Genomic DNA, 24,465 nt, shown 5'->3' on the forward strand with positions numbered 1-24,465 from the left:
ATTTCCAAACCCTTTCTAGGTTTTCTATTAAACGTTCTCAGCACCTTTTCCCCTAAGGTATTTAGAACTAAATCTCTACTAACAGACAATTCACTATTGTGGGTTTTCTAGGCTCTTCCCCTCTACTTTACTTTGTAAATTTCCTTGGGGAGGGGAACCCTTAAGTTCCTTCACAATTAATGTTTTACCAAAGTGACAGTTTAGAGCGATGGTTCCTAAGTGCCTGGGAAATTCTGCTCCCCGAGGGGCGTTCAGCAGTGTGTTAGGACGTTTTTTGGTTGTCATAACTGGGGAGCGATTCATCTAATGGGCAGAGGTCAGGGACGCTATTTAACATCCTGCAAGGAAGCCCGCGAAGCCCCCCGCCTCCCAACAAAAAATCATCCAGCCCCAAACGCCAATAGCACCAAGGTTGTAGAAACCCTGGTTTATAGCAAAGCCCTTCGAGTTTTTCTGTTTTTTTTAAACAAATCTTTTTTCATTCTCCAATTAAGAGCACATCTTCTTGGAATGTTATGTACCACGAGTGGCTAAGGGACACCTCGGTGGGTCGGTTGAGCATCCACTCGTGGTTTTGCCTCAGGTCATGATCTCATGGCCGTGGGCCTGAGCCCTGTGTCAGGATCAGTGCAGAGTGGAGCCTGCTTGGGATTCTCTTTCTCTCCCTTTCTCTCTGTCCCTGCCCCACTCACTAGCCCTCCCTCTCTCTCAAAATAAATAAACTTAAAAAACAAACAAACAAACAACGAGTGGCTAAGTAAGGGGAAAGAATATGAATACAGGAGGTGAGAGAAGCATCAAAAAAGTGGCTCCTACTTCAAGTTCTAGAAGTGCCTTAGCCCTGATGCTCTCCCTGCAGTCCCCCATAGCCACACCAACCTTAAACTCCAGAGACATTCTCTTAGAACAGACACTTTACTTAGGGAAAATAATAAAGAAGGCAACGCTGGAGGACAGAGAGTCAGAGATCACCCTGTTGACAGTCTCAAACAGTGCAAATAAGGAAGGAGTACGATGTGGGGTGCAAGTTGCCGTCGGAGATGAGCCGAGAGGAAGCACGCCCATCAGCACTCACAAACAGGCCTGGAAAAGGTTTCAGGTGGTCACAAAATGAAACGAAAGGCAGAATTGCTAAATCTCCTTTCTAAATACTTGACAAAACAACAGTCAGAAAGGATAAGGGATTACTCCACAACTGTAAAACCTGCTATTAACTTCAAAAGAGTTCTTACTGTCAACACAGAGCAAAGATTAACCCTTTCATAGATCAATAGCTGTGCCGGGGTCATCTCTAAAAGTTTAGGGCAGATTACGTCAGAAAATAGTTCGATCATATGTGTACTGCTGAAGGTAAGGTTTTTTTCTTCTTACCGACCCAAAGGCTACTAAAAAATAAACTACTCTTACATCCTCTTGTTGTTTCTGTTAGATTAGGACCTTAATTTGGGGGCCTAAAATTATGACAGCCCTGAAAATCCAAAGGGGATCCTGATACTTCCCTGAAATCAAGCTGACCACGTCCTTACCATGTGTAGTTCTTACCTGCAAGCAGAAGATGAAGAAGTCACCTGCCAAACCGCACTCCTGGCAGTGGGATAACAAGTCCCCAAGGTGCTCCGCCTGGCACTGCTCTGAGGACACCTTCTGGTACAAGGCTTCGTCCTCATCTTCGTCACTGCAACATGAAGAAAGATTTGTCTTGGCAGTGTCACCCAGAGAGATTTTTTTGAAACTCCATAAAAATCTTCTAAAGTAACACGGTATCAGGGTACCTGGGTGGCTCAGTTGGTTAAGCATCATGGCTCATGGGTTTGAGCCCCCCAGGCTCTGTGCCGGTAGCTCAGAGTCCAGAGCCTGTTTCAGAATCTGTGTCTCCCTCGCTCTCTGCCCCTCCCCCACTCACATACACACACTCTCCCCCTCCCCAAAAAAACATTTAAAAAAATGTTTTTTAAAGGATGTTGACAAACTCTATTATTTCAATAAACTGAAAGAGCAGGGAGGAATTGAAGTATAGGTTGTATGCAGATATTCTGGTTCCTGAGGAAGAACAGAAAGAAAGAAGTCTGCAAAGCAAGGTCAGATCACAGAGGGCCCTGGATGCCATTCAAAGAAAGTTAGATTTCTTTCTTCGATGAGCCACTGCAGGTTTGTGGGCAGTAAGGAAAAAACACTATCCTTACAGAGGGAGATGCAGTTGGTCTCAACTAATAAGAACCAACTAATTGAAATATGAACATGCATAAAGCTCAGAAAACCGAGTAGGCCAAATTTCCAAGTGATAAAATATGGCTAAGTTATTAAAAGCAATGCTACGGTATCTGCAAAAACTTTCAAGAGATTCATCATGAGGTACTAAGGCTTTTAGTTTTAGTTCATATGATACGTGAAAAGGCCAAGAGACATTATCATACTAGGTCATGTCAACAAACACAGAGGGACAAAGATGTACCAGAGGACAAAACACTAAAAAAATGTTAACAGTGAACAGGATGGTTTTTGTTTTCCTCTTTATGCTTTTTTTGTAGGCACGTTACTCGTACGATTAACATTGTTTTCAGACCAAACTGAGAAAAGAATGATACATGTTGCTTCATCTCATTGAAAAGTACAATTATTAAAGTTCGTTTGGCCCCATCTCATTGAGCAGTAAGTCCTAATTCGCCAGATCACTATAACATGGCCTTCATATCCCTCAAGTAGAATGAATAACCTATAAACTAAGCTTAAGATTACTTCTTATATTATCCCAGAATCTTTCAGGGTCCCCCAGATCCATCGTGTTATCTCCCCACATTTTATGTTAGGGAAAAAAACTGAAGTGGGTGTCACTTCTAAGCTTCTGTGAACCATCCTGTCAAAATGAAGTACTATATTCAAATACCTTTTTAAAAACACATGACAACAATGATCTTAAGAAGCTCTATTTCATTCATTCTTAAAATTTCAATGATCAAGAGTCCATTCCGAATACTGTAGTTATATGTAGTTCCAGAAAAAATAAAAAAGACCACAAAACCTAGGCTGCTCTTTTAGTGTTTCTTTAAGAAAGCTTTTATACGGGAGCTCCGGAGGAGAATGATATGGAAAAGGTAAGAGGTGATACTGACCCTGGCCCTCAAGGGATTAGGACCGAGATCAAGATCTTAGAACAAAAGATTAAAATCACACCACACACACACACACACACACACACACACACTTCTCTGTTACGGAGAATGTTAACTTTGTGGAGATTCAGAGTGTCTTTAAGTATCAAATGAAAGCTGTGGACCCTATTTTCAGGAAAAAAATTCAGGTTTGCACATAAAATATTTCTTGCGTATAATTTCAGAGGGATTATGGGCCCCTAGAAGTCCATGGAGAAATCCTAACTTAAGCGTCCACTGCTCTGGCAGGAAAGATTCATGCAACTACTGCCTATTCAAGTTCTGCCTGCCATGAAGAGAAACTATAGCTTCAATAAGAACTGTTAATTTTGACATATGTGCACTGAGCTGTACACCAGAGACTTGTTAAGCTAGCAATTAACTTTAACTCCTGATAAGTCAAATACTGTAAAAGTCTCTATATAGTCACTAAATTGGTCCCAGATTAAACTCTTCCAAAGTGTTTTTAAAATAAACATGTTGAGAAATTTTAAACTCTTTCAGTTCAGGAACAAAACCTATTAGTGCTCAACAGCTCTCAGGAAATAAGTAGCTTGCGTTTATACTATTGATTCTGTTTGCAGTCAATTTATGTTTTTCATTTTCTTCAAGTCCATCATATTGAAAGAGTGTTTTATAACTTTACTAAGTTAACCTTGAATAAAAAACTAAATTTGCACTTTAACAAACAACCACACTTTGAACATTTGTAAAACCTTAGTAGCTGCCAGCAGTTCAGAACTATATGGGCTCTGGTGAACAGGAGCTTACATTATGAGGTAATAATATCGATACATATCACCTAGAAAATGTAAATAACTTAAAATATACTTGTGAGATGTTGAAGAAATAAATTATCCATTCCACTACATTTATTAAAAAAAATTTTTTTTAATGTTTATTTTCAAGAGAGACAGAGACTGAGCAGGGTATGGCAGAGAAAGAGGGAGACACAGACTCTGAAGCAGGCTCCAGGCTCTGGGCAGTCAGCACAGAGCCCGACGCGGGGCTGGAACTCACAAACCACGAGATCATGATCTGAGCCAAAGTTGGACACTTACCCAAGTGAGGCCACCCAGGTGCCCCATATTCCACTACATTTATTAAGCACCTTCTAAACGACCTCTAAGAGAAAGAAACTCCCATCCTAAAATTAACATAAAAGAGAGCTATTAGACAATTTCCCTTATGAGTAAGTCTGACTCTGAACACAGACCATTCGGAGGGTCAGAAAGAGAACTGGATCGTCATGGCGCGGTCGGTAAACATGTGTCTGCCCTTTACTCTGAATCACTGGCAAAGCCTTTGGGAAGTAAGTGGGCTTATGAGGCAGAGCTGTGAGGCTCCAGCAAATCGCACCTACTATTAGCTGGCATCCGGGGAAAAAACCTGCAGGATTATTTAAGGCGCTCACACTTCATTTAGAGATTATAAATAGCAGCACCTCAGCTGCCTAAAGTCCTAGCTCCCGTTCTACCAGCGCCCCCTAGTGGACATGTCAGGGAAGGGCCTTTTGGGTGCAATTCTCCCAGGAGAGGGTAAAAGGATGGGTGGACTCACCAAATGGTCTCTTTGACGGTAATCATGATGCCACCCTGGGGAGCCGCTCTAAACTCACACAGAGAAGGAAGAGGGGACACAGACTTGTCCAATCCTGCAAATCCTTTCAGGCTGGCAATTGCCTTCTTCCTCTCTAGCTTCCCCAGAATCCATAATAAGATCTCTTGGCAAAGTGACCTGGCAGAAAAAGCAGTTATAAATGAGCTTGTCATCTTACTCTACACATCTAACAAGCTAACATAAAAAAGGAAAGGAAGGCTGTCAGGTTCCATTGCATTCTAAATGCTGGCACAGCCACTTAGTGCTACTGAAGCGCAGGACGGGAAAGGATGCTTCCCGTGAATTTGAGAATATATCTAATAGCCTAAAATTCAAGGAGTGACTGACTAATCTTTGGCCCTAGAAGCAACCCTGTAAGACACAGGAGCCCCACATGATTAAAAAAAAATCCCAAGTGTACCATTGCCTTTGGGTCAGGCACTGTGAATGAAAGTTCACACTGACATAAACCATGTTCGAATGGGATCAGGAGCAGGTGACCAGGAAACAGCGCACCCACAGATTCTTGCTGATTCCTGAGCCCCTTTCATCCCAATCAGCTAGGCTAAGGATGGAATAAATGTTCACTTCTTTCTTCTCGGGCTCTGATGAGGACATGACAGTGCTGTGAGGATTTGGGTTTCAAAACTAAGACAAAGGTTATTTTATGGACAGTTATTTGAAGCCAAATTCACATACAGATAGTCTCCAGCTTCCACTGTTTTCTCTGGTAGCTGTTGGACTACAGTGAGGTGCTGACCAAAAGTTAGAGACTAAGGCAGTGCGTGAGCTTTGAAAAATATGTAAGAATGAGAACTTTCCTTCACCGCCTAACAACGATGACAACGATCATCTATCGGCTATTTTCCGGGGACAGCGCTAAACACTTTAATGCACAGGCTTCATAATAACCCTATGAAGAAGGTACTACTGCTGTACATCAGGTCATATGTGAGGGTTTTCCAAACACTAAAAGTCAGAGTTCTCTAGGACTTTAAAAAGGATATAAACCCTCATAGCGAGGAAAAAAACAACATAAATATCTGTGAAAATGCAGAGCTGATACAAAATGAAGCCTACTTAAACTCCAATACAAAAGATTATTTTCTGGGTGATAAGAAATCCCTTCATTCCAAACAACACAGTGTGGCACTCGCACCAAATCCAGGGATAAATCACAGAGGGCCACGTTCAGATCCAGATGTCCTCAACTTGATTTCTGCTTCCCCACAAGGTAGTTATGGTCCCTTCTCTACTTCCCCCTTCCTAGACACGTAATTCCAGTAGTTCTCACTGATCAAACACGGGCATGTTTGCACATGTAGACAGGGGTTTCCTGTCTGATGTCTAGGATGGAGGCTGAGGGAAGCCAATCTAAAAATTACATCCAATCCCCAGCAATCTGAAGAGCTCTCTTTCTTTTCCCAGAGGGGCAGAGTAAGAGGCTCCTCAAATGCTTTCCTGATTTTGAAAGAAAGAAAGAAATAAAACAATTACAAAGTGGCACTAAGTTTTAGATTCAATTTAACAACATACAAGAAAGATTTCACTATTTATAAACAAATAAGGTTCTCTAGGTTGTTTACCTTATGTGAGACACGCTTTGCCTGGTAAAACAGTACAGAGAGAAGAGCACACCCAAGACTGGAAGCAGGGAGTCCACTAACACCGTCAGAGGTTCATTCCCGACCACGTACACCTGGGAGAAGAAGATGGCGAGAGGCACGTGAGCACGAGGCCCCAGGAACGGGAACCGGCTACCACACACCTACTAGCAGGGCTTACAGCCTTACCCTAGGCAACACTGTAGTCCTGAACCTCATAATTTTAGCTCTAAGGCTGAGAAAACCATTTGAGATCAGCAGACAGGCTCAGGGAGCCTGAACCGGAGCAGGGCCTGCAGCCTGAAGAACTGTTGAGCAAAAGGGGTAAATGAGCCCATTTTCTGACCCCTTCCTTTCCTGCTTTTGACGACCTTTGTGTCTCCAGCTGCTCTGCCTATTACTCATCTATGCAATAATCCTCTAATTACCACAAGGCCTGCTCTTAGGAAGTAAGAAGCAATGCCAGATAGAAAAACTTAAAACTAGATTTGAAAGTCAAAACCAAACCCAAAAATATCACCTGCTCTAGACTTGTTACTCTTGGGATGTCTGGGTGGCTCAGTTGGTTGAGCATCCAACTTTTGATTTTGGTTCAGGTCATGATCTCAGGGTTGTGGGATTGAGCCCCACATTAGGGTCCTCGATGAACGTGGAGCCTACTTGGGATTCATTCTCTCTCTCTCTCTCTCTCTCTCTCTCTCTCTCTCTCCCTGCCCCCCATGCACACATGTACTTTCTCTCTCTCAAAATTAACAACAAAAAAAAGATCTATGACTCTTAACCTGTAACTGCCACCCGGGCATGTCCTATTCCCCCCAGTTCGATAAATGTTACATTACCGTGTGCTCCTAACTCTGCACTGACTTTATAGGGGTAAGTGTGTGAGGATGCTGATTTTTGTTAATAGTAATTATGTCACACATTTTAGTTTTCCCTTCAAAAAGGATAGCACAAATGCATTCAACAAACTTTATCTGGCTACCCACTGGAATCAAAGCATGGTCTCAGGCACTGTAGTGAATATAAACATGAGTAAGTTGTCCTCTCTCAATTGCTTGTGATCTAACAAGAAGAGCAAAACAAGGAGACCAGTTACAATTATAATTCAAAACAGGTAAGTTAAAGAATTAAGAGCAAAATACTATTGTTTTCAACATTCTTTCTGTAAATCAGGGCCTCTTTAAACTTCCATTTCCTCATCCTTAAAAATAAGACTGATCTTACCTTAGGAGACTGTTATAGTTTTTTAACGGCCTCCTGGTTGTTATAATTTTAATAAGCTAACTGTGTAAAGAATCTAACAGGGTAGCTGGAAGATAAAAATGCTGGCACAGTTCCAGGAACACACATTAAGAGTGTAATCACGGTCAGTTCCTCACCTTTCTCCTTTTATCATTATCTGTGTCCACGCTATCAGGTTTCCATTAATTTATCGAGTTGTGTTTCAGTGAAGGGGGAATCGGTGCTGTTTGGTGGGAGCCTGGAGGTCATGGAGGCTCGAGCTGGAAGGTGCTCTGTGCTTTCCCAGAGAACCCTGTCTCTTTAAATCAACCCTCATTTTTCACACTGCTTAAGCCTCCCAGCAGCTCTGCGGAGCCTGATAACCAAGGAGCCAGCTTCCTGTGCATGATCTAATCTCCGTAAGCCCAGCTCGATGGGGTGCATGGGATGGCAGTGTTCACAGTCATATGCAGGCCTAATTATGATATCATCTATTACAAGTGGCAAAACGAAAAAAAAAAAAAAGAAAAGAGAGATTCCTCCAGAGCACGTAAGGGCCTATTGTCTGGCTCTGTCGTCTGTGTTCCCAGAAGTAATCCCTGTGGAGCCATCTTTCCTTATCAGCATCTTTTACACAAAAAAACAAAAACGAAATGGAGTTAACTCTCCTTTATTTACTGGCTTGAAGCACCTCAAATTTTAACATGAATTCAATCGAGCCCATTTCTCAGAGGTATATGTTGTTACTGAAAAATTCCTCCAGTTTTTAAGTTCTTTTGTTATACTTCTCTGAAGAACCAAGTACTGCGTTTGTATTTAGAAAAAACTGATCAGAGAGTTTTCTCTGTGATATCTCAAACAAATGTCTTTTTCACACTTACAGATTGTCACCTCCCTCCCAATATTAAGAGGAAATTTCTCCTTGCACTGAGCCCAAAGCTACCTCTAACTTCCTTGTTGGAAGTACTTTTTTTTTTGTTTTTTCAAAACTTTTAAATGGGCCATTCAAACATTCCACCTTTTCTGCAGGCCTGCTATGTATTTGACTGTTCAACTATTCATCCATTCACTCACTAATTCAAATATTTAGTAACCCTCTGACCACCATGAATGACTTTCCTCCAGTAAATTCCATAGTTGTCTCTCACCTCTTCAACTAGCCTAGAAGGCAAAAGTCCAGCTCTCTGTTTCAGCACCCATCACAACAGATGATTAAGTTGTGTTACCTGATTTTTTGGTGGATAAGCAGTCCTTACAGAAGTATACAATTTAAAGGAACCCCGTGGTTACTGTTCTTATGAAGCAAACAATAACTACCATTTTACGGCAATGTCTACACGAGAATAAACCAGGTTATTCAGCTAAACATTTAACATACAATCAACGCTCACCCGAGTCCTGCACGTTAAACGTTTTCATTCCCATTCTAAAAAAGCAGAAAACCAGGGCCCAGAGAAGCAAAGTTAGTTGAGCCAAGTATTCTGTGAGTAAGCAGCAGGGCCGGGGTGAACACAGATCTGCCTGACCTACAGAGTCCACGCACAATCCAGAGACAGAGAGCGGATTCGGGGGGGGGGGGGGGACAGGGGGAATGACTAACTGCTTCCTGGGTGTGCTGCTGCCACTTGGGGTGATGAAAAAGTTCTGGAACACTAGACAGCGGTGATGACTGAGTGACACTGTGAATGGACTTAATGCCAGTGAACTGCATACTTTAAAATGGCCAAAATGGTAAATTTTATGTTATGTGTATTTTACCACAATTTTGTAAAAGAACGAAACATGTACTCATGGCCTCCTGGGACCCACCTCCCCATGTGCCATCTCCCCCCAGAACCAGGAGGCCCCGCCTGCCAGGCTATGAGTAACTCCCGTCCTGCAACCTCTGCAGAGTAGGACCGGAGTTCCTGAGTGGCACCAGGGGCTCCTGCACCGCCTCCCCTTCCTCCCGCTGAGACTTCTCTGTTACACAGCCGCCTTCTACGGAGTCTCCTGGTAGATCACCAGGGCCACAGTGTGGCCTTTCTGAGGACAGCGCCCTCCTGCCAGTCTCTGGCCTAGCACTCAACTCATATGCAGGCTAATGGTTGGGTCTGGACCTCATATCCAATGTTACCCACGCAGTATACTCCCAAAGTAGCATCTGGTCACTTCCCACTTCATGTGGACACCCCAGATCACTGATGTACACCTGAGTCTAGTGACCCATAAAGGGACACAGGAGGCTGCACAGATTCAGCCATCTCTTGCTAACAGCACAGACAATGACCAAATGCTCTAGGAATAAAAAACAATAACAACAGCCCTTCCGATGAAGCCATACTATATATGGAAGAAACTGTTAGGGCCAATTCCTTCTAGTCCCCTTCCAACTCGGCCGGTGACAGTACGGACTGAGGAAGCAGTGAGGCCATAGCAGTGAGCGGTTGCTGCCCCACCGAGGACAGGGCCTACCGCCCTTCATCTCTGCCCTAACATCAGGTGTGGAATTCCTTGGACTGTGCTCACGCGGAGTCTCCTGCCATCTGGGGTTCTTTCCTGCTCACCTGGAGGCAAAGTGGGATGGGAGTTCAAGTTCTGAAACACAATCCCGTATTGCATGTATTACTTCTACCTGCGGAAATTCCCTTTCCTCGGCAGTATACCTACTGGGCATATTGCACTAGGGTTGTTTGCAATGCTCTCACTGACCAGTTACAAGACCTAACACAAATTAATTGACTAACCTGAGTCTCAGTTTCCTTATCTAGGGAACAAGGAGGTTGGCAAATCTACCATCCTGTGACTTGATTGTAAATTTGCTCACTCTCTTCTGTATCTTTCTGGTACTTCAGCCATTAAGAGGTTAAAAAAAAAAAAAAAAAAAAAAACCAGTTGGAAAACATGAAACAATCCTCCACCACCCAAAACATTTTCTAACACCGAAACTTGACCAAGATGTAAAAATTTCTAACCCTCTCCATATGCTTTCCCTTCGATCAGTTCTGAAATCAGAAATTTAAAGCTGAAATCCAGACTAGGTGCAAGGTGTTCTCGTTACTTGAGACATCTGTGCCAGAGCTCACTCAACAGGATCCCAAGGGGGGGCTGCAGGGAAGGGAGAGACCGACTCTCAAGGTATCTTCAGTTGTGTGGTGTGAAAAAGCCTCTCGGAGAGTAAGTGAAATGGTGCTTCAAAGAAAGTTTGAGGGGCGCCTGGGTGGCTCAGTCGGTTAAGCATCCGACTTCGGCTCAGGTCATGATCTCACAGTTCGTGGGTTCAAGCCCCGCGTCAGGCTCTGCGCTGACAGCTCAGAGCCTGGAGCCTGTTTCCTAATCTATGTCTCTCTCTCTCTCTCTGCCCCTCCCGTGCTCATGCTCTGTTTCTCTCTGTCTCTCAGAACAGAATTGAAAAATAAAAAGTTAAAAAAAAAAAAAGGTTGACATTCACGTCTACTTTTGGCTCTTCCAGTAGGACAAGGCTGAGGAGCAAAATAAGAGACCAGTATGAATCTATGAAAATCCTAATGGCGCAGAACAGATCCGTCGAGGAAATAGACGGGTACCAATGACCCACTGGCAGCTTGGGGATTGTAAGAGTTGCCATGGGAAGGCAACTGAGCGGCCACTTTGATGTGGAAAGCTGCGAACACTGACAACCCACTTGCAAACCTGGTATGACCCAAGCCATTTGGAAAGCACCAGCGGCCATTTTATTGCAGGCCAGATAACAGATCCAGGCGCCACCAGGACTGACGACCCCTACTCTCAATCTGGACTGTCTCAAACTGGAATGCCTCACCATGGAATTCCAGCATCCCCCTCCCCACCGAAGCGAACAGCCAATTGAATCCTGCCACCGTCCAAAGATGACCCTACGTGGCTATCAGCCCACCTGAGCTCAAACCCGGAACTCCTGCACCCATAAAAGACCTTGCTCTCCCATATCAGGCGCGACTTCCCTGACTCCCCCCTCCAGAGTCACGGAATCTCGCCCGGGAATTGCAGACTCCAATAAAGGCCTTCTTGGCTCCATAACGTGGCCTCTTTTTCCTCCCATCTCTGCCTCCGTCTATTAAACCTTACAGGGATTTCCTCATTCCTTTCTGAATGCGTGTTGGCTTTCTATCACAGAACCGGCCATGAGAAGGCGTGTCTGTGGCTAAGCCTTACAACCCTTCATCTAAGCTCAGAGATCACCCTAAGCAGGTAACAAAGACATGTTTCTGGGTACTGTTAACGATACATCACGTGCTACTTGTAACTCTTGTTTGCCCGACTGGGGGCTCCTTGAAGGCAGTAACTGGCTCTTAATCATTTCTGTGTTTGTAAACTTAGCACAGTAGCTGGCATTCTGTATGGACTTGGTAAAAAAAAAAATTTTTTTCTGACTGATTAGCTGAATCAAAGAAAGAATGAATAAAACACACTGAATGCTTTTTATTTTCTCAAAAGCTCTGTTTTTGTGGGGGAATTACAATGCCCCCAGTATTTTCTTTTGTGTTGTTAAAGCTGTAGCTAGAAGCTATTCAATCAATGCTAATTAACTGAAGAATCCTAAAACTTCAGCCTTGGAAGGGAGAGCAGACTGAACAAAAGGAGGTCTGATGTTCTTGCTGTGGCTTGGTCAGTACCTATCATTATCTAAAGGACTGGATTTCTCTGGAAGGACTGACTAGAAATTTAAATTAAGAAGGAAAAACCCGGAGGAGTCAAAATGGTCAAAAGTATTAAGAATAAACATGTGTTTCTGATTCAAAGCAAAACAAAACAGAAAGCAGCCGTCGCAAACTCCATTTCTCATGTCCGAGACTTGCATTACATGCTTGGGCGCATCCCTTAGACATCACTGCGGGGCCGAAAGAGCACCAGGAAGTCGGGAGTCGGAAACGGGTATGAATTTTGCTCCTGACACCTATGCGATTGTCCCAAATCACATATTAAGTGAGAGAACACAGGTAAGACATTTAAACCCCCCTAGGATTCCGTTTCCTCATTTATAATGCAAGCGTTAAGCTTTTGGCATAAGTACCAGTTAAGATAATTCATTTAAAATACTTTGTAAAATACACAGCCCCATGCAAATGTTACGTTTATTCCTAAGTACTTGCTGATGCTGCTGTAAATGGAACTGTCTTCTTAATTTATGGCCTTATCTTTTATAGGGATGTATACGTGTGGAAACAGAAACATGAATCAAGCTGACTGAATCCTAACATTGAAATTCAGTACAGGCTGGGACTTGATTTTACCCCTGTTAAAGATTAAACTCGTCAAAGGCTGCCTTCTAAAATATCACAGGGATCCTTTTGATAGTAATGTTCCAGAACTCCTAATGCACTTACTGAGTTTAATTAAGACTTGTTAGAAGCAAAGGACAAGCCAAGTTACCTAATATAGGATTTTGCACTAAGCGTGCTTTCAGAGCATACTGCATAAAATAATCTTTTTAAAAAAGAGTTTCCTCGAACAGAAAGAGAACTGACAGTTCTTTGAGCACATATCATTTGCTAAAGAATACAATGAACCTACCAAAAGTTACCTGGTTTTATCCCTCAAACGCAAGTCTTAAATAACTCACCTAATAGTCAATCCTAGAGCCAGAGTCCAACCTAGGTCTGCTGGACGCTAAAGGCGAGGTGGTTTGCACTGCATTGTCCCGCAGAATCAGAATGCACCACCTAACACTTGCCTTTCCCACAGCTTAAAGAACACCTCTGTTGGTCTTCTGCATGCTATTCAAGGTCATAGTTCAGTTAGAGTTGGAAACATCTGAAAGAATGACTGCCTTTGGGGAAGACCCACAGGCGGGAGAAGACTAATTCTTTACCACAAAGGCTTTTGCACTTCTTAAATTTATACCATGTGCAAATATTAGCTTTTCTAAACACAGAGTGAGAGAAAGAGAAGAAGTGAAAGGATTGCTTTCTGGACCAGATTCAGGACAAGTTGCTTCACAACTCTGAGATCAAGAGTTGCATGCTCTACCAACTGAGCCAGCCTGGCACCCCAACTTCCCGGTCTTTTGGGGTTTGTTTCCTTTACTATAAAATAACGGATTAATTTGTCAAACCCAAAGGTTGTACCCCACCAAGAGTGAACGCTAATGTAAACTCTGGACTTTGGTGATAGTGTCATGCTAATGTAGGCTCATCAACGGTAACAAATGCCCCACTCTTCGTGTGAAATGTTAACAGCAGGAGAGGCTGCACATGCAGGGACAGGAGATGCGCGGTAACTCTGTACTTCCTACCCGCTGTTCTGTGAACATCAAACTGCTCTAAAAAACAAAGTCTATTCAAAAACAACAAAAAGAAATTAAATATTTCTGAATTTCCTTTCAGCGCTAAGATTCTATTATAACAATTTATTCTACAAAAACAATTAACAATTCAGAAAGAGGAGTCAATCTGACAGAGTAACTTTAATTAGAAATTTGTTAAGATTAAATGGGGTAAAAAAGACTTGGATAATTAAAGTCAGGGATTCCCTGAATCTGGAAACAGAGAGATAAAATGGAAATGAGAATGAAGAATATAAACTAATTAGGTACCTTCTAGTCTTTCCTACCCTAAAATTTCTCCTGCCTTAGGAAATCTCAGCAAGTACCGTGAAGAATTAGACTAAAAGGCAACATTCCTCATTCCCACCCCTGGCCCCACCTAGTATGAGATTCTGACCGATTCTCTTAAGAGCAAGAAAATGTCCAAATTGTAAAGAATTCTAATTCTCTCATCCTACCCTACCATGAACCATCCCTATGCAACCCAGTCCTCTTTGCCTATCTAGGCAAAAGAAAACCATTTATCTCTCTCATACTAGGGAGGACAAAAAAATTCAGTATTCTAATGTTTTTTATTCTGTTTTTTTTTAATTTATTTTTGAGAGACAGCGAGAGACAGTGAGAGCAGGGGAAGGTCAGAGAGAGAGGAAGACACAGAATCTGAAATAGGCTCCAGGCTCTGAGCCAGCTGTGAGCACAGAGTCCGACGCGGGGCTTGAACCCACAAACCATGAGATTATGACCTGAGCCAAAGCCAGATGCTTAACCGACTGAGCCACCCAGGAGCCCCAAAAATTAAGTATTATAGGGCTACGGTGTCCCAACATCCAGAGTCAGAAGGAAACAGAATAGGGGCACCCTGGTGACTCAGATGGTTAAGCATCTGACTCTTGATTTTGGCTCAGGTCATGATCTCACGGTTCCTGGGATTGAGCCCCATGTCAGGCTCCACAATGACAGCATAAAGCCTGCTTAGGATTCTCTCACTCATTCACTCGTTGCTCCTACCACCCTCTCAGAATAAATAAACATAAAAAAAGAAAAGTGGAGACAGAATAGGAAACCATTGGACTAAAAGTTATTTGAGCTGCAGGGCGCCTGGGTGGCTCAGTTGGTTAAGCATACGACTTTAGCACAGGTCATGATCTCATGGTTTGTGGGTTCAAGTCCTGCACCGGGCTCTGTGCTGACAGCTCAGAGCTGGGAGCCTGATTTAGATTCAGTGTCTCCCTCTCTCTCTCTGTTCCTCCCCCACTCATGGTCTCTTTCTGTGTCTCAAAAATAAATAAATATTAAAAAAATAAATTTAAAAAAGTTATTTAGGCTGAAAATCCCCTTTTTGCCTTAAATAATTTTACCAGATGTAAGGTACACACAGAGAAAAGACGAGAATTATTTATGCAGAAGTACAAGATGCTATGCCAGATTTCCAGTTCCATTCAATGAGCATCTCTGTGTCCACCTGTTTCGTTGAGACCTTCCCACCTGGCCCACCAGCCACACGCTCTACTCCAGGCTGTACGTAAGGGATGTACGTGTGGAAAGGCCTTCTCTTATAATTGCTCCGGCCACATTTTCCCAAGCTGAAGGCTTATTTCTTTAAATACCAAAATGTATTTATATTTGACGTCTTTCAGAAGAAAGTATTGTTTTTAATGGAGCAGACGCAACCCTTGCCTTCCTAAAGTACACTGAGCACAGCAACCCCAGCATGCTTTGTTTTTCAAATTATTATGCTCTTTTGGAGTACGTTTTCTGTCTCCTTTCTTGATCCTCGCTGCCGGCATTCTCTTGTCAGTGTGCCTTAGTCAGTCTAACTAACTTCTAATTTGTTACTTCTAATTCCACTCTGGTGCTAATCAGAAAACCAATCTGATCTGGATTGTGTCTACAGTAAAGAGGAAACAGGCTCTGAGGACCCACGGGGTTCCATAGTTAGGTACTGGGAGGGCAGCCAGAAGGGCGCTGTGAGGATGCAGGTGACACAGGACGTTCAACTGGAAATGTCAAGTGAGACGCTGAGATAAAATAGACGCAAAAACTCCAACAGAAGCTACCAGACTAAAATGAGAGCAGGACTATAAAAACTTTCCATTCAGAAAGAGAGTAGAGAAGGAACAAATGTGTGGAGACCAAGAGGAGACTGATGAGGAAGATTTCTTTGGGGAGAGCTATTGGTGAGGGTGAATCCAGTCCCTCAACCCAAGGATAAAAAAGAACTCAACTTAAATATGGGCAAAGGAGGGACACCTGGCTGGCTCGGTCGGTAGGTAGAGCGTGTAACTGTTGATCCCAGGGTGAATTCGAGCACCATGTTGGGTATAGAGATTGCTTAAAAATAAAAATTAAAAAAAAAATAAATAGGAGCCCCTGGGTGGCTCAGTTGGCTAAGCATCTGGCTTCAGCTCAGGTCATGATCTCACGGTTCATGGGTTTGAGCCCCGCGGTCGGGCTCTGTGCTGACCGCTAGATCAGAGTCTGGAGCCTGCTTCAGATTCTGTGTCTCCCTCTCTCTCTGACCTTCCCCTGCTAGTGGTGTCTCTCTCTGTCTCTCAAAAATAAATAAAAAACATTAAAAAACAAAATAAATAAAAATAAAAATGGGCAACGGGCAAACCCATAGTAAGACACTACTTTACTCCCCCTAGCAAGGCTACAACAATGGAGGGGCCGGGGAGGCATGCAGAGGAGGAGGAAGAGAGGTCCAGTGCTAGCGTTGGCCAGAGAGGGTAAATTGGAACTCTCACCCACTGCCTATGGGAACGTAAACGGTGCTGCCACTTTGGAAAACAGTCCGGCAGGACCTCAAAAAGTTGAACATGGTGTTATCAAAGATCCAGCAATGTCCCTCCCAGCTACAAACCCAGGAGAAATGAAAACATATGTCCACACGACTTGTACATGAATGTCTGTAGCAGCATTGCTCACAAGAGCCAAAATGTGGAAACAACAAAAATTCCCAACAACTGACAAAATGCTTTAGGCAACAACATGGATGAATCTTAAAAACATCCTGCTGGTGAAAAGTCCGCTACAAAAGATCACATAGCACATAAGTCCATTCATATGAAAGATCCATAACGGGCAAGTCTACAGAGACAGCAAGTTCACTTTAGTGGTCACCTACTGCTTGGGGGCAAAATTAGAAGAAGGGAGGGGAGCCTGGGTGGCTCTATCAGTTAAGTGTCTAACTCTTGACTTCCAGCTTAGGCTGTGATCTCACAGTTCATGGGTTCAAGCCCCACATTAGGCTCTGCACCATCAGCTTGGGATTCTCTCTCTCCCTCACTCTCTGACCCTCCCACACTCACACATGCTCTCTCAAAATAAATAATTTTTTTTTAACTGGGAAAAGGGAGGGACACCTGGGTGGCTCAGTCAGTAAAGTGTCCAATCTTTGGCTCAGGTCATGATCTCACAGGTTGTGGGTTTGAGCCCTGCATCGGGCTCTGTGCTCACAGCTTGGAGTCTGGAGCCTGCTTCTGATTCTGTGTCTCCCCGTCTCTCTGTCCCTCCCCCACTCATGCTCTGTCTCTGTCTCTCAAAAGTAAATAAACATTAAAAACTTTTTTTAATAAAATAAAATTGGGAGAAGGGAGAGTGAATGGGTATGGGTAATGGGTATGGGGTCCTTTTAGGGGGACATTAATTTTCTAAAATCAGATTTGCGGTGATGGTCGCACAGTCCCGTGACTACACTAAAAGCACTGAGTTGAACACTTTAAATGTGTGAATTGTGGAGTATGTGAATTATATCCCAATAAATCTGTTAAAAAGAAAAGAAAAAGAGAGAGAAAACTGGAGCTGGACATGGTCCCAAATGCCTCTCTAAAATTAAACACCCTCTTGTACCTCCTGCTACCCAGTGAGTTGCTGGATCAGTTCAACTACCCCAGATGTTTTCCTTATTTCCTGCCTCTGAGCTGTGCTCTGTAATTTAGTATTAGCAGAAAGTTAATAAAGACAACACAGCCTTTGTTGCTAAACTTTACACAGTGTTTACCATTTTCCCCCAACATACACATTTCCTCTGTTTTCCCAGTGCAGCTGAGCTGCCAAAACCGTGTAGGGAGAATAATTACCATCCGCGCCCCTTCCTGCTTTCATAAACGTCCGATCTTTGTGCATAATCAAGTGTTTACAGCAAACTAACATTTTGCTGGCCTCGCCAAGAGGTTTCTATTCACCAAACTGGTCACCAAATTAGGAGGATTTTTTTCCTCTCCCTTTTTTAAAGGGTAAGAATAGGAACAATGGCAGGATTCACTATTTCTGGATCTCTCCATTTTTTTAGAGGCTAATTCACTTTCCAGAAAGAAGCTGATTTGCTTTCTTTTTCCTCTTAAAGCATGGTTTGTTTTTTTGTTTTTTTGTTTTTTCACTTCCCAGAAAGTAAGGGGTTTGTGCCAAAGTGAAGTCACAATTAAGTTCTACCCCTGACACTTTCAAGTCTTTCTGACATTCCACACCCAAACATTTAGCAGTTTTCATCAGGAGAGTCCGTAGATGGTGTCCGACTGAAGACAACCTTTCTGAGAGTTAGATGGGCCTTATTCTCTAATTCAGAACATTTGCTTTCTAGACTGCTCTATATAATTTCTTATCTTTCTATACTCAAAAATGTCCTTGCCTATGAATATGTAGAACAGAATATAAAAACTTTCTGTTCATAAATCTCTAAATGAGGCATTTAGAAAAACAAAAAAGCATTATTTTCATTGTCAGGTTTTATCCATGAGCAATTAGATGCTCTATTTGTATATCAGGTCAACCTTGTAAAGGGCATTCTCTTTTTTTGATAATGAAATTAAATGAAAGGAAAGTGAACATCTTAGTTTAGAAAAAAGTTGAATGTTGTAGAGAATGAGTTTTGAATTTTTAAGTGTGAATTTTATATCTATAAATCATTAATATCATACATTAAGTTTAAAACAAAAGAAAACAGAGGCACCTGGCTGGTTCAGTCAGAAGAGTGTGGGACTCTTGGTCTTGGGGTCATGAGTTTGAGTCCCACATTGGGTGTAGAAATTACTTAAATCAATAACACTTTAACAAAGCAAAAACAAAATAAAACAAACAAAAAAAGCCCCCAAATCATCTGCCGTCTTCTCTGAAAGAATATGACTTAAGATTGACTCTATACCCGCACATACTGCTGCTAGAAATGGAAGGTGGTGCAGCCACTTTGGCAGTTCTTCAAAGGGTTAAACATGGTGCTACCATAAAATCTAGCAATTCTACTCTTAGGTGTATACCCAGGAGAAATGAAAACACATGTACACACAAAGACTTGTACACAAATGTCCATAGTGGCATTAATCATAATAGCTAAAATGTAAAAACAGGGGTGCCTGGGTGGATCAGTCAGTTAGGTATCCGACTTCAGCTCAGGTCATGATCTCACAGTTTGTGGGTTCAAGCCCCGCACTGGGCTCTGTGCTCACAGCTAGCTCAGAGCCTGGAGGCTGTCTTTGGATTCTGTGTCTCCCTTTCTCTCTGACCCTCCCCTGTTCATGCTGTCTCTCTCTCTCTCTCTCTCTCTCTCTCTCTCTCTCTCTCTCTCTCTCTCAAAAATAATTAGAGCATTAAAAAAATAAAATAAAATGTAAAAACAACCCAAATATATATCAAAGGATGAATGGATTACAAAATGCAGTCTATATCAACAATAGAATCTTTTTCAGCAATAAAAAGAAATGAAGTCTTGGGGCATCTGATTGGCTCACTCAGTAGCGCATGCAACTTTGGATCTTGGGGTTGTGAGTTTGCACCCCATGTTGGTGCAACATTTACTTAAAAATAAAAGAAACCTTTAAAACATGAGGTCCTGCTTTGTGCTATAATATAAACCTTTAAAATATCATGATAAGTAAAAGAAACCAATCACTAAAGACCATATGCTGTATAATTCCATTTATATGCAATGTCCAGAATAGGCAAATCTGTAGAAGGAGAAAGTAGATTAGTGGTTGCCTAGGGTTGGAGGGGTGAGGAGTAGGGAGAATGGAGAAAAGGGTGGTGAAGGGCTTTGGGTGTAGAGGGGGATATCTTTTTGGGTAATGGAGCACTCTAAAATCAACTGTGATGATGGCTGCGGGAGTCCATGAATATGCTAAAAATCCACTAATCTGCATACTTTGTTATTTTATGTATTTTTTTATTTTTTATTTTTTTGATGTTTTATTTATTTTTGAGAGAAAAAGAGAGACAGCATGAGCAGCGGAGGGTCAGAGAGAGAAGACACAGAATCTGAAGCAGGCTCCAGGCTCTGAGCTGTCAGCACAGAGCCTGATGCGGGGCTCAAATTCACGAACCGTGAGATCATGACTTGAGCCGAAGTCGGCCGCTTAACTGACTGAGCCACACAGGGGCCCCTTATTTTATTTTTTAAAGTAGACTCCACAACCAGTGTGGGGCTTGAACTCCCTACGCCAAGATCAAGAGTTGCATGCTCTACTGACTGTGCCAGACAGGTGCCCTAATTTACATACTTTAAATGAGTACACTGTACAGTACATGAACTATATCTCATAAAGCTGTTTGAAAAAAGAAAGTTCTACTTTACATCTAAATGTCTGTCAACTGATGAACAAATAAACCAAATGTGGTATATTGATACTGTGGAATATTACTTAACAATTAAAAGCGGCAAAATATTGATATAGGCAACAACCTGGATAAACCCCACAAACATTATTCTGAGACAGGGTGCCTGCTGGCCCAGTCAGTACACTTGATCAACGGTCCATGACTCTTGATCTCAGGGTCATGTGTTCAAGCCCCATGTTGGACAAAGAGATTACTTAAAAAGCAACAAACAAACAAACAAACAACACAAACAAAAAATCATACTAAGAGAGAGAAGCCAGCCACAAAAGATCACATGTTGGTGGTTCCCTCCCATGAAAGAGTCACAAAAGGCAAATTCATAGAGACAGACAGTAGATTAGTGGTTGCCTGGGCTGAGGGTGGGAACAAAGAGTGACTATAAATAGGCACAGGGAACTGTTCTATGTTCTAAAGTTGTACTGTATTAGTTTTACAACTCTGTAAACTTACTAAAAATCATTGACCTGTACGCCTAAAACACTATTTTATTGTCTGTAAAGTATATCTCAATAAAGCTGTTTTATAAAAAAAGATTTCTAGGGGCACCTGGGGGGCTTAGCTGGTTAAGCATCCAACTCTTGGTTTCTGCTCAGATCATGATCTCGCAGATTCATGGGATTAGGCCCCAAGTTCAAGCCTCTGTGTTCTCCCTCTCTCTCTGCCTCTCTCCAACTCATGCTGTCTCTGTCTCTCTCAAAATAAATAAACTTTAAAAAAAAGATTTATTCTAAAAAAATTTTGAAGAGGCAATTTTAAAATGTACAAAACATATGAATAGGCAATTTATAGAAGAAAAAATATGAATAAGCCAAAAACACAAACGGTGCTCAACTCACTAGTAATAAGAGAACTAACTTAATTAAAACCACAATGTATCTTTAGATGGGAAGCCATGGAAATGTGGATAGATAGAAGATTTCAACTGAACTGGTAATGTTTAATTTCTTAAGCTGAGTGATGGGTGCATGAGTGTTTTAGTCTGCATTTCCTGTATGTTTGAATTATTTCATAAAAACTAAACACTCTTAAAATACTTAATGTATTGCCATAGAAAAGAAATGAGAAATGTGGAATATAATTTTTTAAATTGTTGATAAGTAATCTACATGCCATAAAATTCACTCTCAAGGGGTGCCTGGGTGGCTTAGTCAGTTAAGCATCCAACTTCAGCCCAGGTCATGATCTCATGGTTCAAGCTCTGCATTGGGCTCTGGGCTGACAGCTCAGAGCCTAGAACCTGCTTCTGATTCTGTGTCTCCCTCTCTCTCTGCCCCTCCCCTGCTTGTGTTCTGTCTCTCTCTCATTCTCAAAAATAAACATTTAAAAAAATTCATTCTTAAAATGTACACGTAAGTGGGTTTTAGTATATTCACAAGACTGTATAACTATCACCACTGAGCATTTTCCTTACCTCAAAAAGAAACCCCATACCCGTTAGCAGCCATTCCCAATTCCCCAGCCCCAGCCCCAGCCCCAGCCCCAGCCCCCAGAAACCACTCATCTACTTTCTGTTTCTCTGAAATTGCCCAATCTTAATATTCTACATAAATGGAATCATTCAATGTGTGGTCTTTTGCTTTTGGTTTCTATTTAAGTTTGAAATTTGTTACTTTTAAATGTTTGTCTGTGCATGTGTCCATACTTCATTCCTTTTTATGGCTAAAAAATATTCCAGGATATGGATATATCATATTTGTGTGTCCATTTATCAGTTGATAAACATTTGGATTATTTCCATGTTTGGGCTATTATGACAAATGCCGTGATAAGCATTTGTGCACAGATTTTTGCCTGAACATGTTCTCATTTCTCTTGGGTACACACCTAAGAATGGAATTACTGTGTCAAATAGTAATTCCACGTTTAATGTTTTGAGGAACTGCCAAACTATTTTCCAAAGGAGCTGCACCTTTTACATGGAATATGATTTTGAAAGCTGTTTACTAGTGTGGATATTTTTCATAGAAAAGAACTTTATAAATTTATTGAAATAAACTTTAATGAAGAATATTTACCCCAGCTTCATCTGGCCCTAACACAATGGATTTCATTTTTTGTCTAAAAATATATGTTTCATATATATTTACAAGACTGTAATCATAGAGATACATTTTTTTTTTGAGACACATTTTTATTTTCAGTAATATATTTAGATTCACTTATTCAGACTTACTTCTATATGATGGTGATTACTTTCAAAAGGCATAACGTAGATTCATTATCGTCATACACTTTTGGAAGCCTATAGCACTGCAAAAGCCACTATTAACTTCTTCAAAAGACATGCTTCCATCAGTGGTATGTGCCAGTTAGAAAATCTAAACTGTTTAACATTCAGAGTAAATGATGAAATTGACAGTTTCAAAATGTATCAGCTTTTTAAGTTTATATTTTACAGTTTTCAAAGTGAAAAATCATGATAGTTTGGAATTTAAAATTTTTTTAATGTTTATTTATTATTTTGATAGAGAGAGCGAGTGTGCAGAGAAGGGGCAGAGAGAGGGAGACACAGAAGCCAAGGCAGGCTGCAGGCTCTGAGCCGTCAGCAAAGAGCCCAATGCGGGGCTCCAACTCCCAGGCAAGATCATGGCCTCAGCCGAAGTCGGATTGAGCCACCCAGGCACCCCAGAAAAGCAAAACTATTTTATTAAAAAAATTTTTTAGTGTTTATTTATTATTTTTAAGAGACACAGAAAGACAGAGTGTGAGCACGGGAGGGGTACAGAGAAAGAGAGACACAATCTGAAACAGGCTCTAGGCTCTGAGCTTTCGGCCGAGAGCCTGACATGGGGCTCGAATCCACAAACTATGAGATCATGACATGAGCCAAAGTCGGAGGCTTAATCTACTGAGCCATCCAGGCACCCCAGAAAGGCAAAAGTATTTTAAAAGATTATGTGTAAATATTAGCTAAAGACATTAGTGACATAAGTTACCAACCTTAAACACATCCTCAATACATCTGCTAAGTTCTTCTTCTGTCACCAAAATGGTCCCTGGCGCCATCTCACTCGCTGGAATCTCTAGAGAACAAAAAACAAAATTACCCATACTCAGTGCCTCACTATTGAATAGAGCTCAGGACTTAAAGGAAGAAAGTGTTGCTAGAAAGATAGTTCTGTAAGCTAACACCTAAAATTAGAGATTCAACATGGCTACCAATGTACAACACAACACCAAATACAGTATTTCATGAAATCTCCGATGCCAATGATTATAAACATTCGTTATTTTATGTATCATGAGAAAGAAAAAAGCAAGTAACCTATGAAACATTATGACTTGAAATTTTACTTGAAATTTAATGAATGAAAAATTGGGGATTATATTAAGTGAAAATGACAGTGGTTATGTTGAGGTGACTGGTACAAAGGAATTTATTTTACTTTTCTCTATAGATGTGTTTGAAAAGTTTCCTTTAAAAAGTCTGAAAATAAGGGTCCCGGCTGGCTCAGTCAGTGGAGCACAGGACTCTTGATCTTCAGGTTGTGAGATTAGCGAAGCCCATGTTATGTGTACGGATTACTTAAAAGTAAAATCTTAAAAAAAAGTTTTAGAATAGATTTTATAAAAATGATTACAAGAAGGGAGTTTAGTGGGGAATATGTGATAGAGGTGATGGCGAATAAACAGTACATTTATCAGAATCAGCACGAATTATTATAGAATTGTTCAATCAGTATTTTGTACATCCAAAACTAATATAATACTGCATGTTAATTATACAAAATTAAGATTTAAAAACTTAATTTAAAAAAGTACTAAGAGAGTTCTTTTAGATTTATTTTACATACAATTTTATTAAATATCATTCCTTATATAAACTACATGTTTGGGATAAACACTTCACATTTAAGAGTGCAACTCTTCTGAAACATTTCAGCACCATGACTGCTATTCACATTTTGCCACAATTATTGTCCTCTGTGCCACCAAGAGTACAGGTGATGTGAAATTTCTTTTTTTTTTTAACTTTATTTTTGAGAGAGAATGAGTCGGGGAAGGACAGAGAGAGAGGAAG

The 24,465-nt window shown here is 41.5% G+C and overlaps 1 protein-coding gene across 1 annotated transcript in view; it reads right to left on the reverse strand.

Moving 5' to 3' along the window:
• The window catches only part of TANGO6 (transport and golgi organization 6 homolog), a 189,381-nt gene that overhangs the window by 132,187 nt on the left and 32,729 nt on the right, over nt 1-24,465 (reverse strand). The window contains exons 7-10 of the mRNA XM_029925765.1: nt 23,385-23,467; nt 6,335-6,447; nt 4,710-4,886; nt 1,543-1,675 (exon numbers count right to left, since the gene is read on the reverse strand). Of these exons, the coding sequence (XP_029781625.1) occupies nt 1,543-1,675; nt 4,710-4,886; nt 6,335-6,447; nt 23,385-23,467 (506 nt within the window). The remainder of the gene's footprint in view (nt 1-1,542; nt 1,676-4,709; nt 4,887-6,334; nt 6,448-23,384; nt 23,468-24,465) is intronic.

The sequence above is a fragment of the Suricata suricatta genome, chromosome 16 (assembly GCF_006229205.1).
Source record: "Suricata suricatta isolate VVHF042 chromosome 16, meerkat_22Aug2017_6uvM2_HiC, whole genome shotgun sequence".
Taxonomy (NCBI): domain Eukaryota; kingdom Metazoa; phylum Chordata; class Mammalia; order Carnivora; family Herpestidae; genus Suricata; species Suricata suricatta.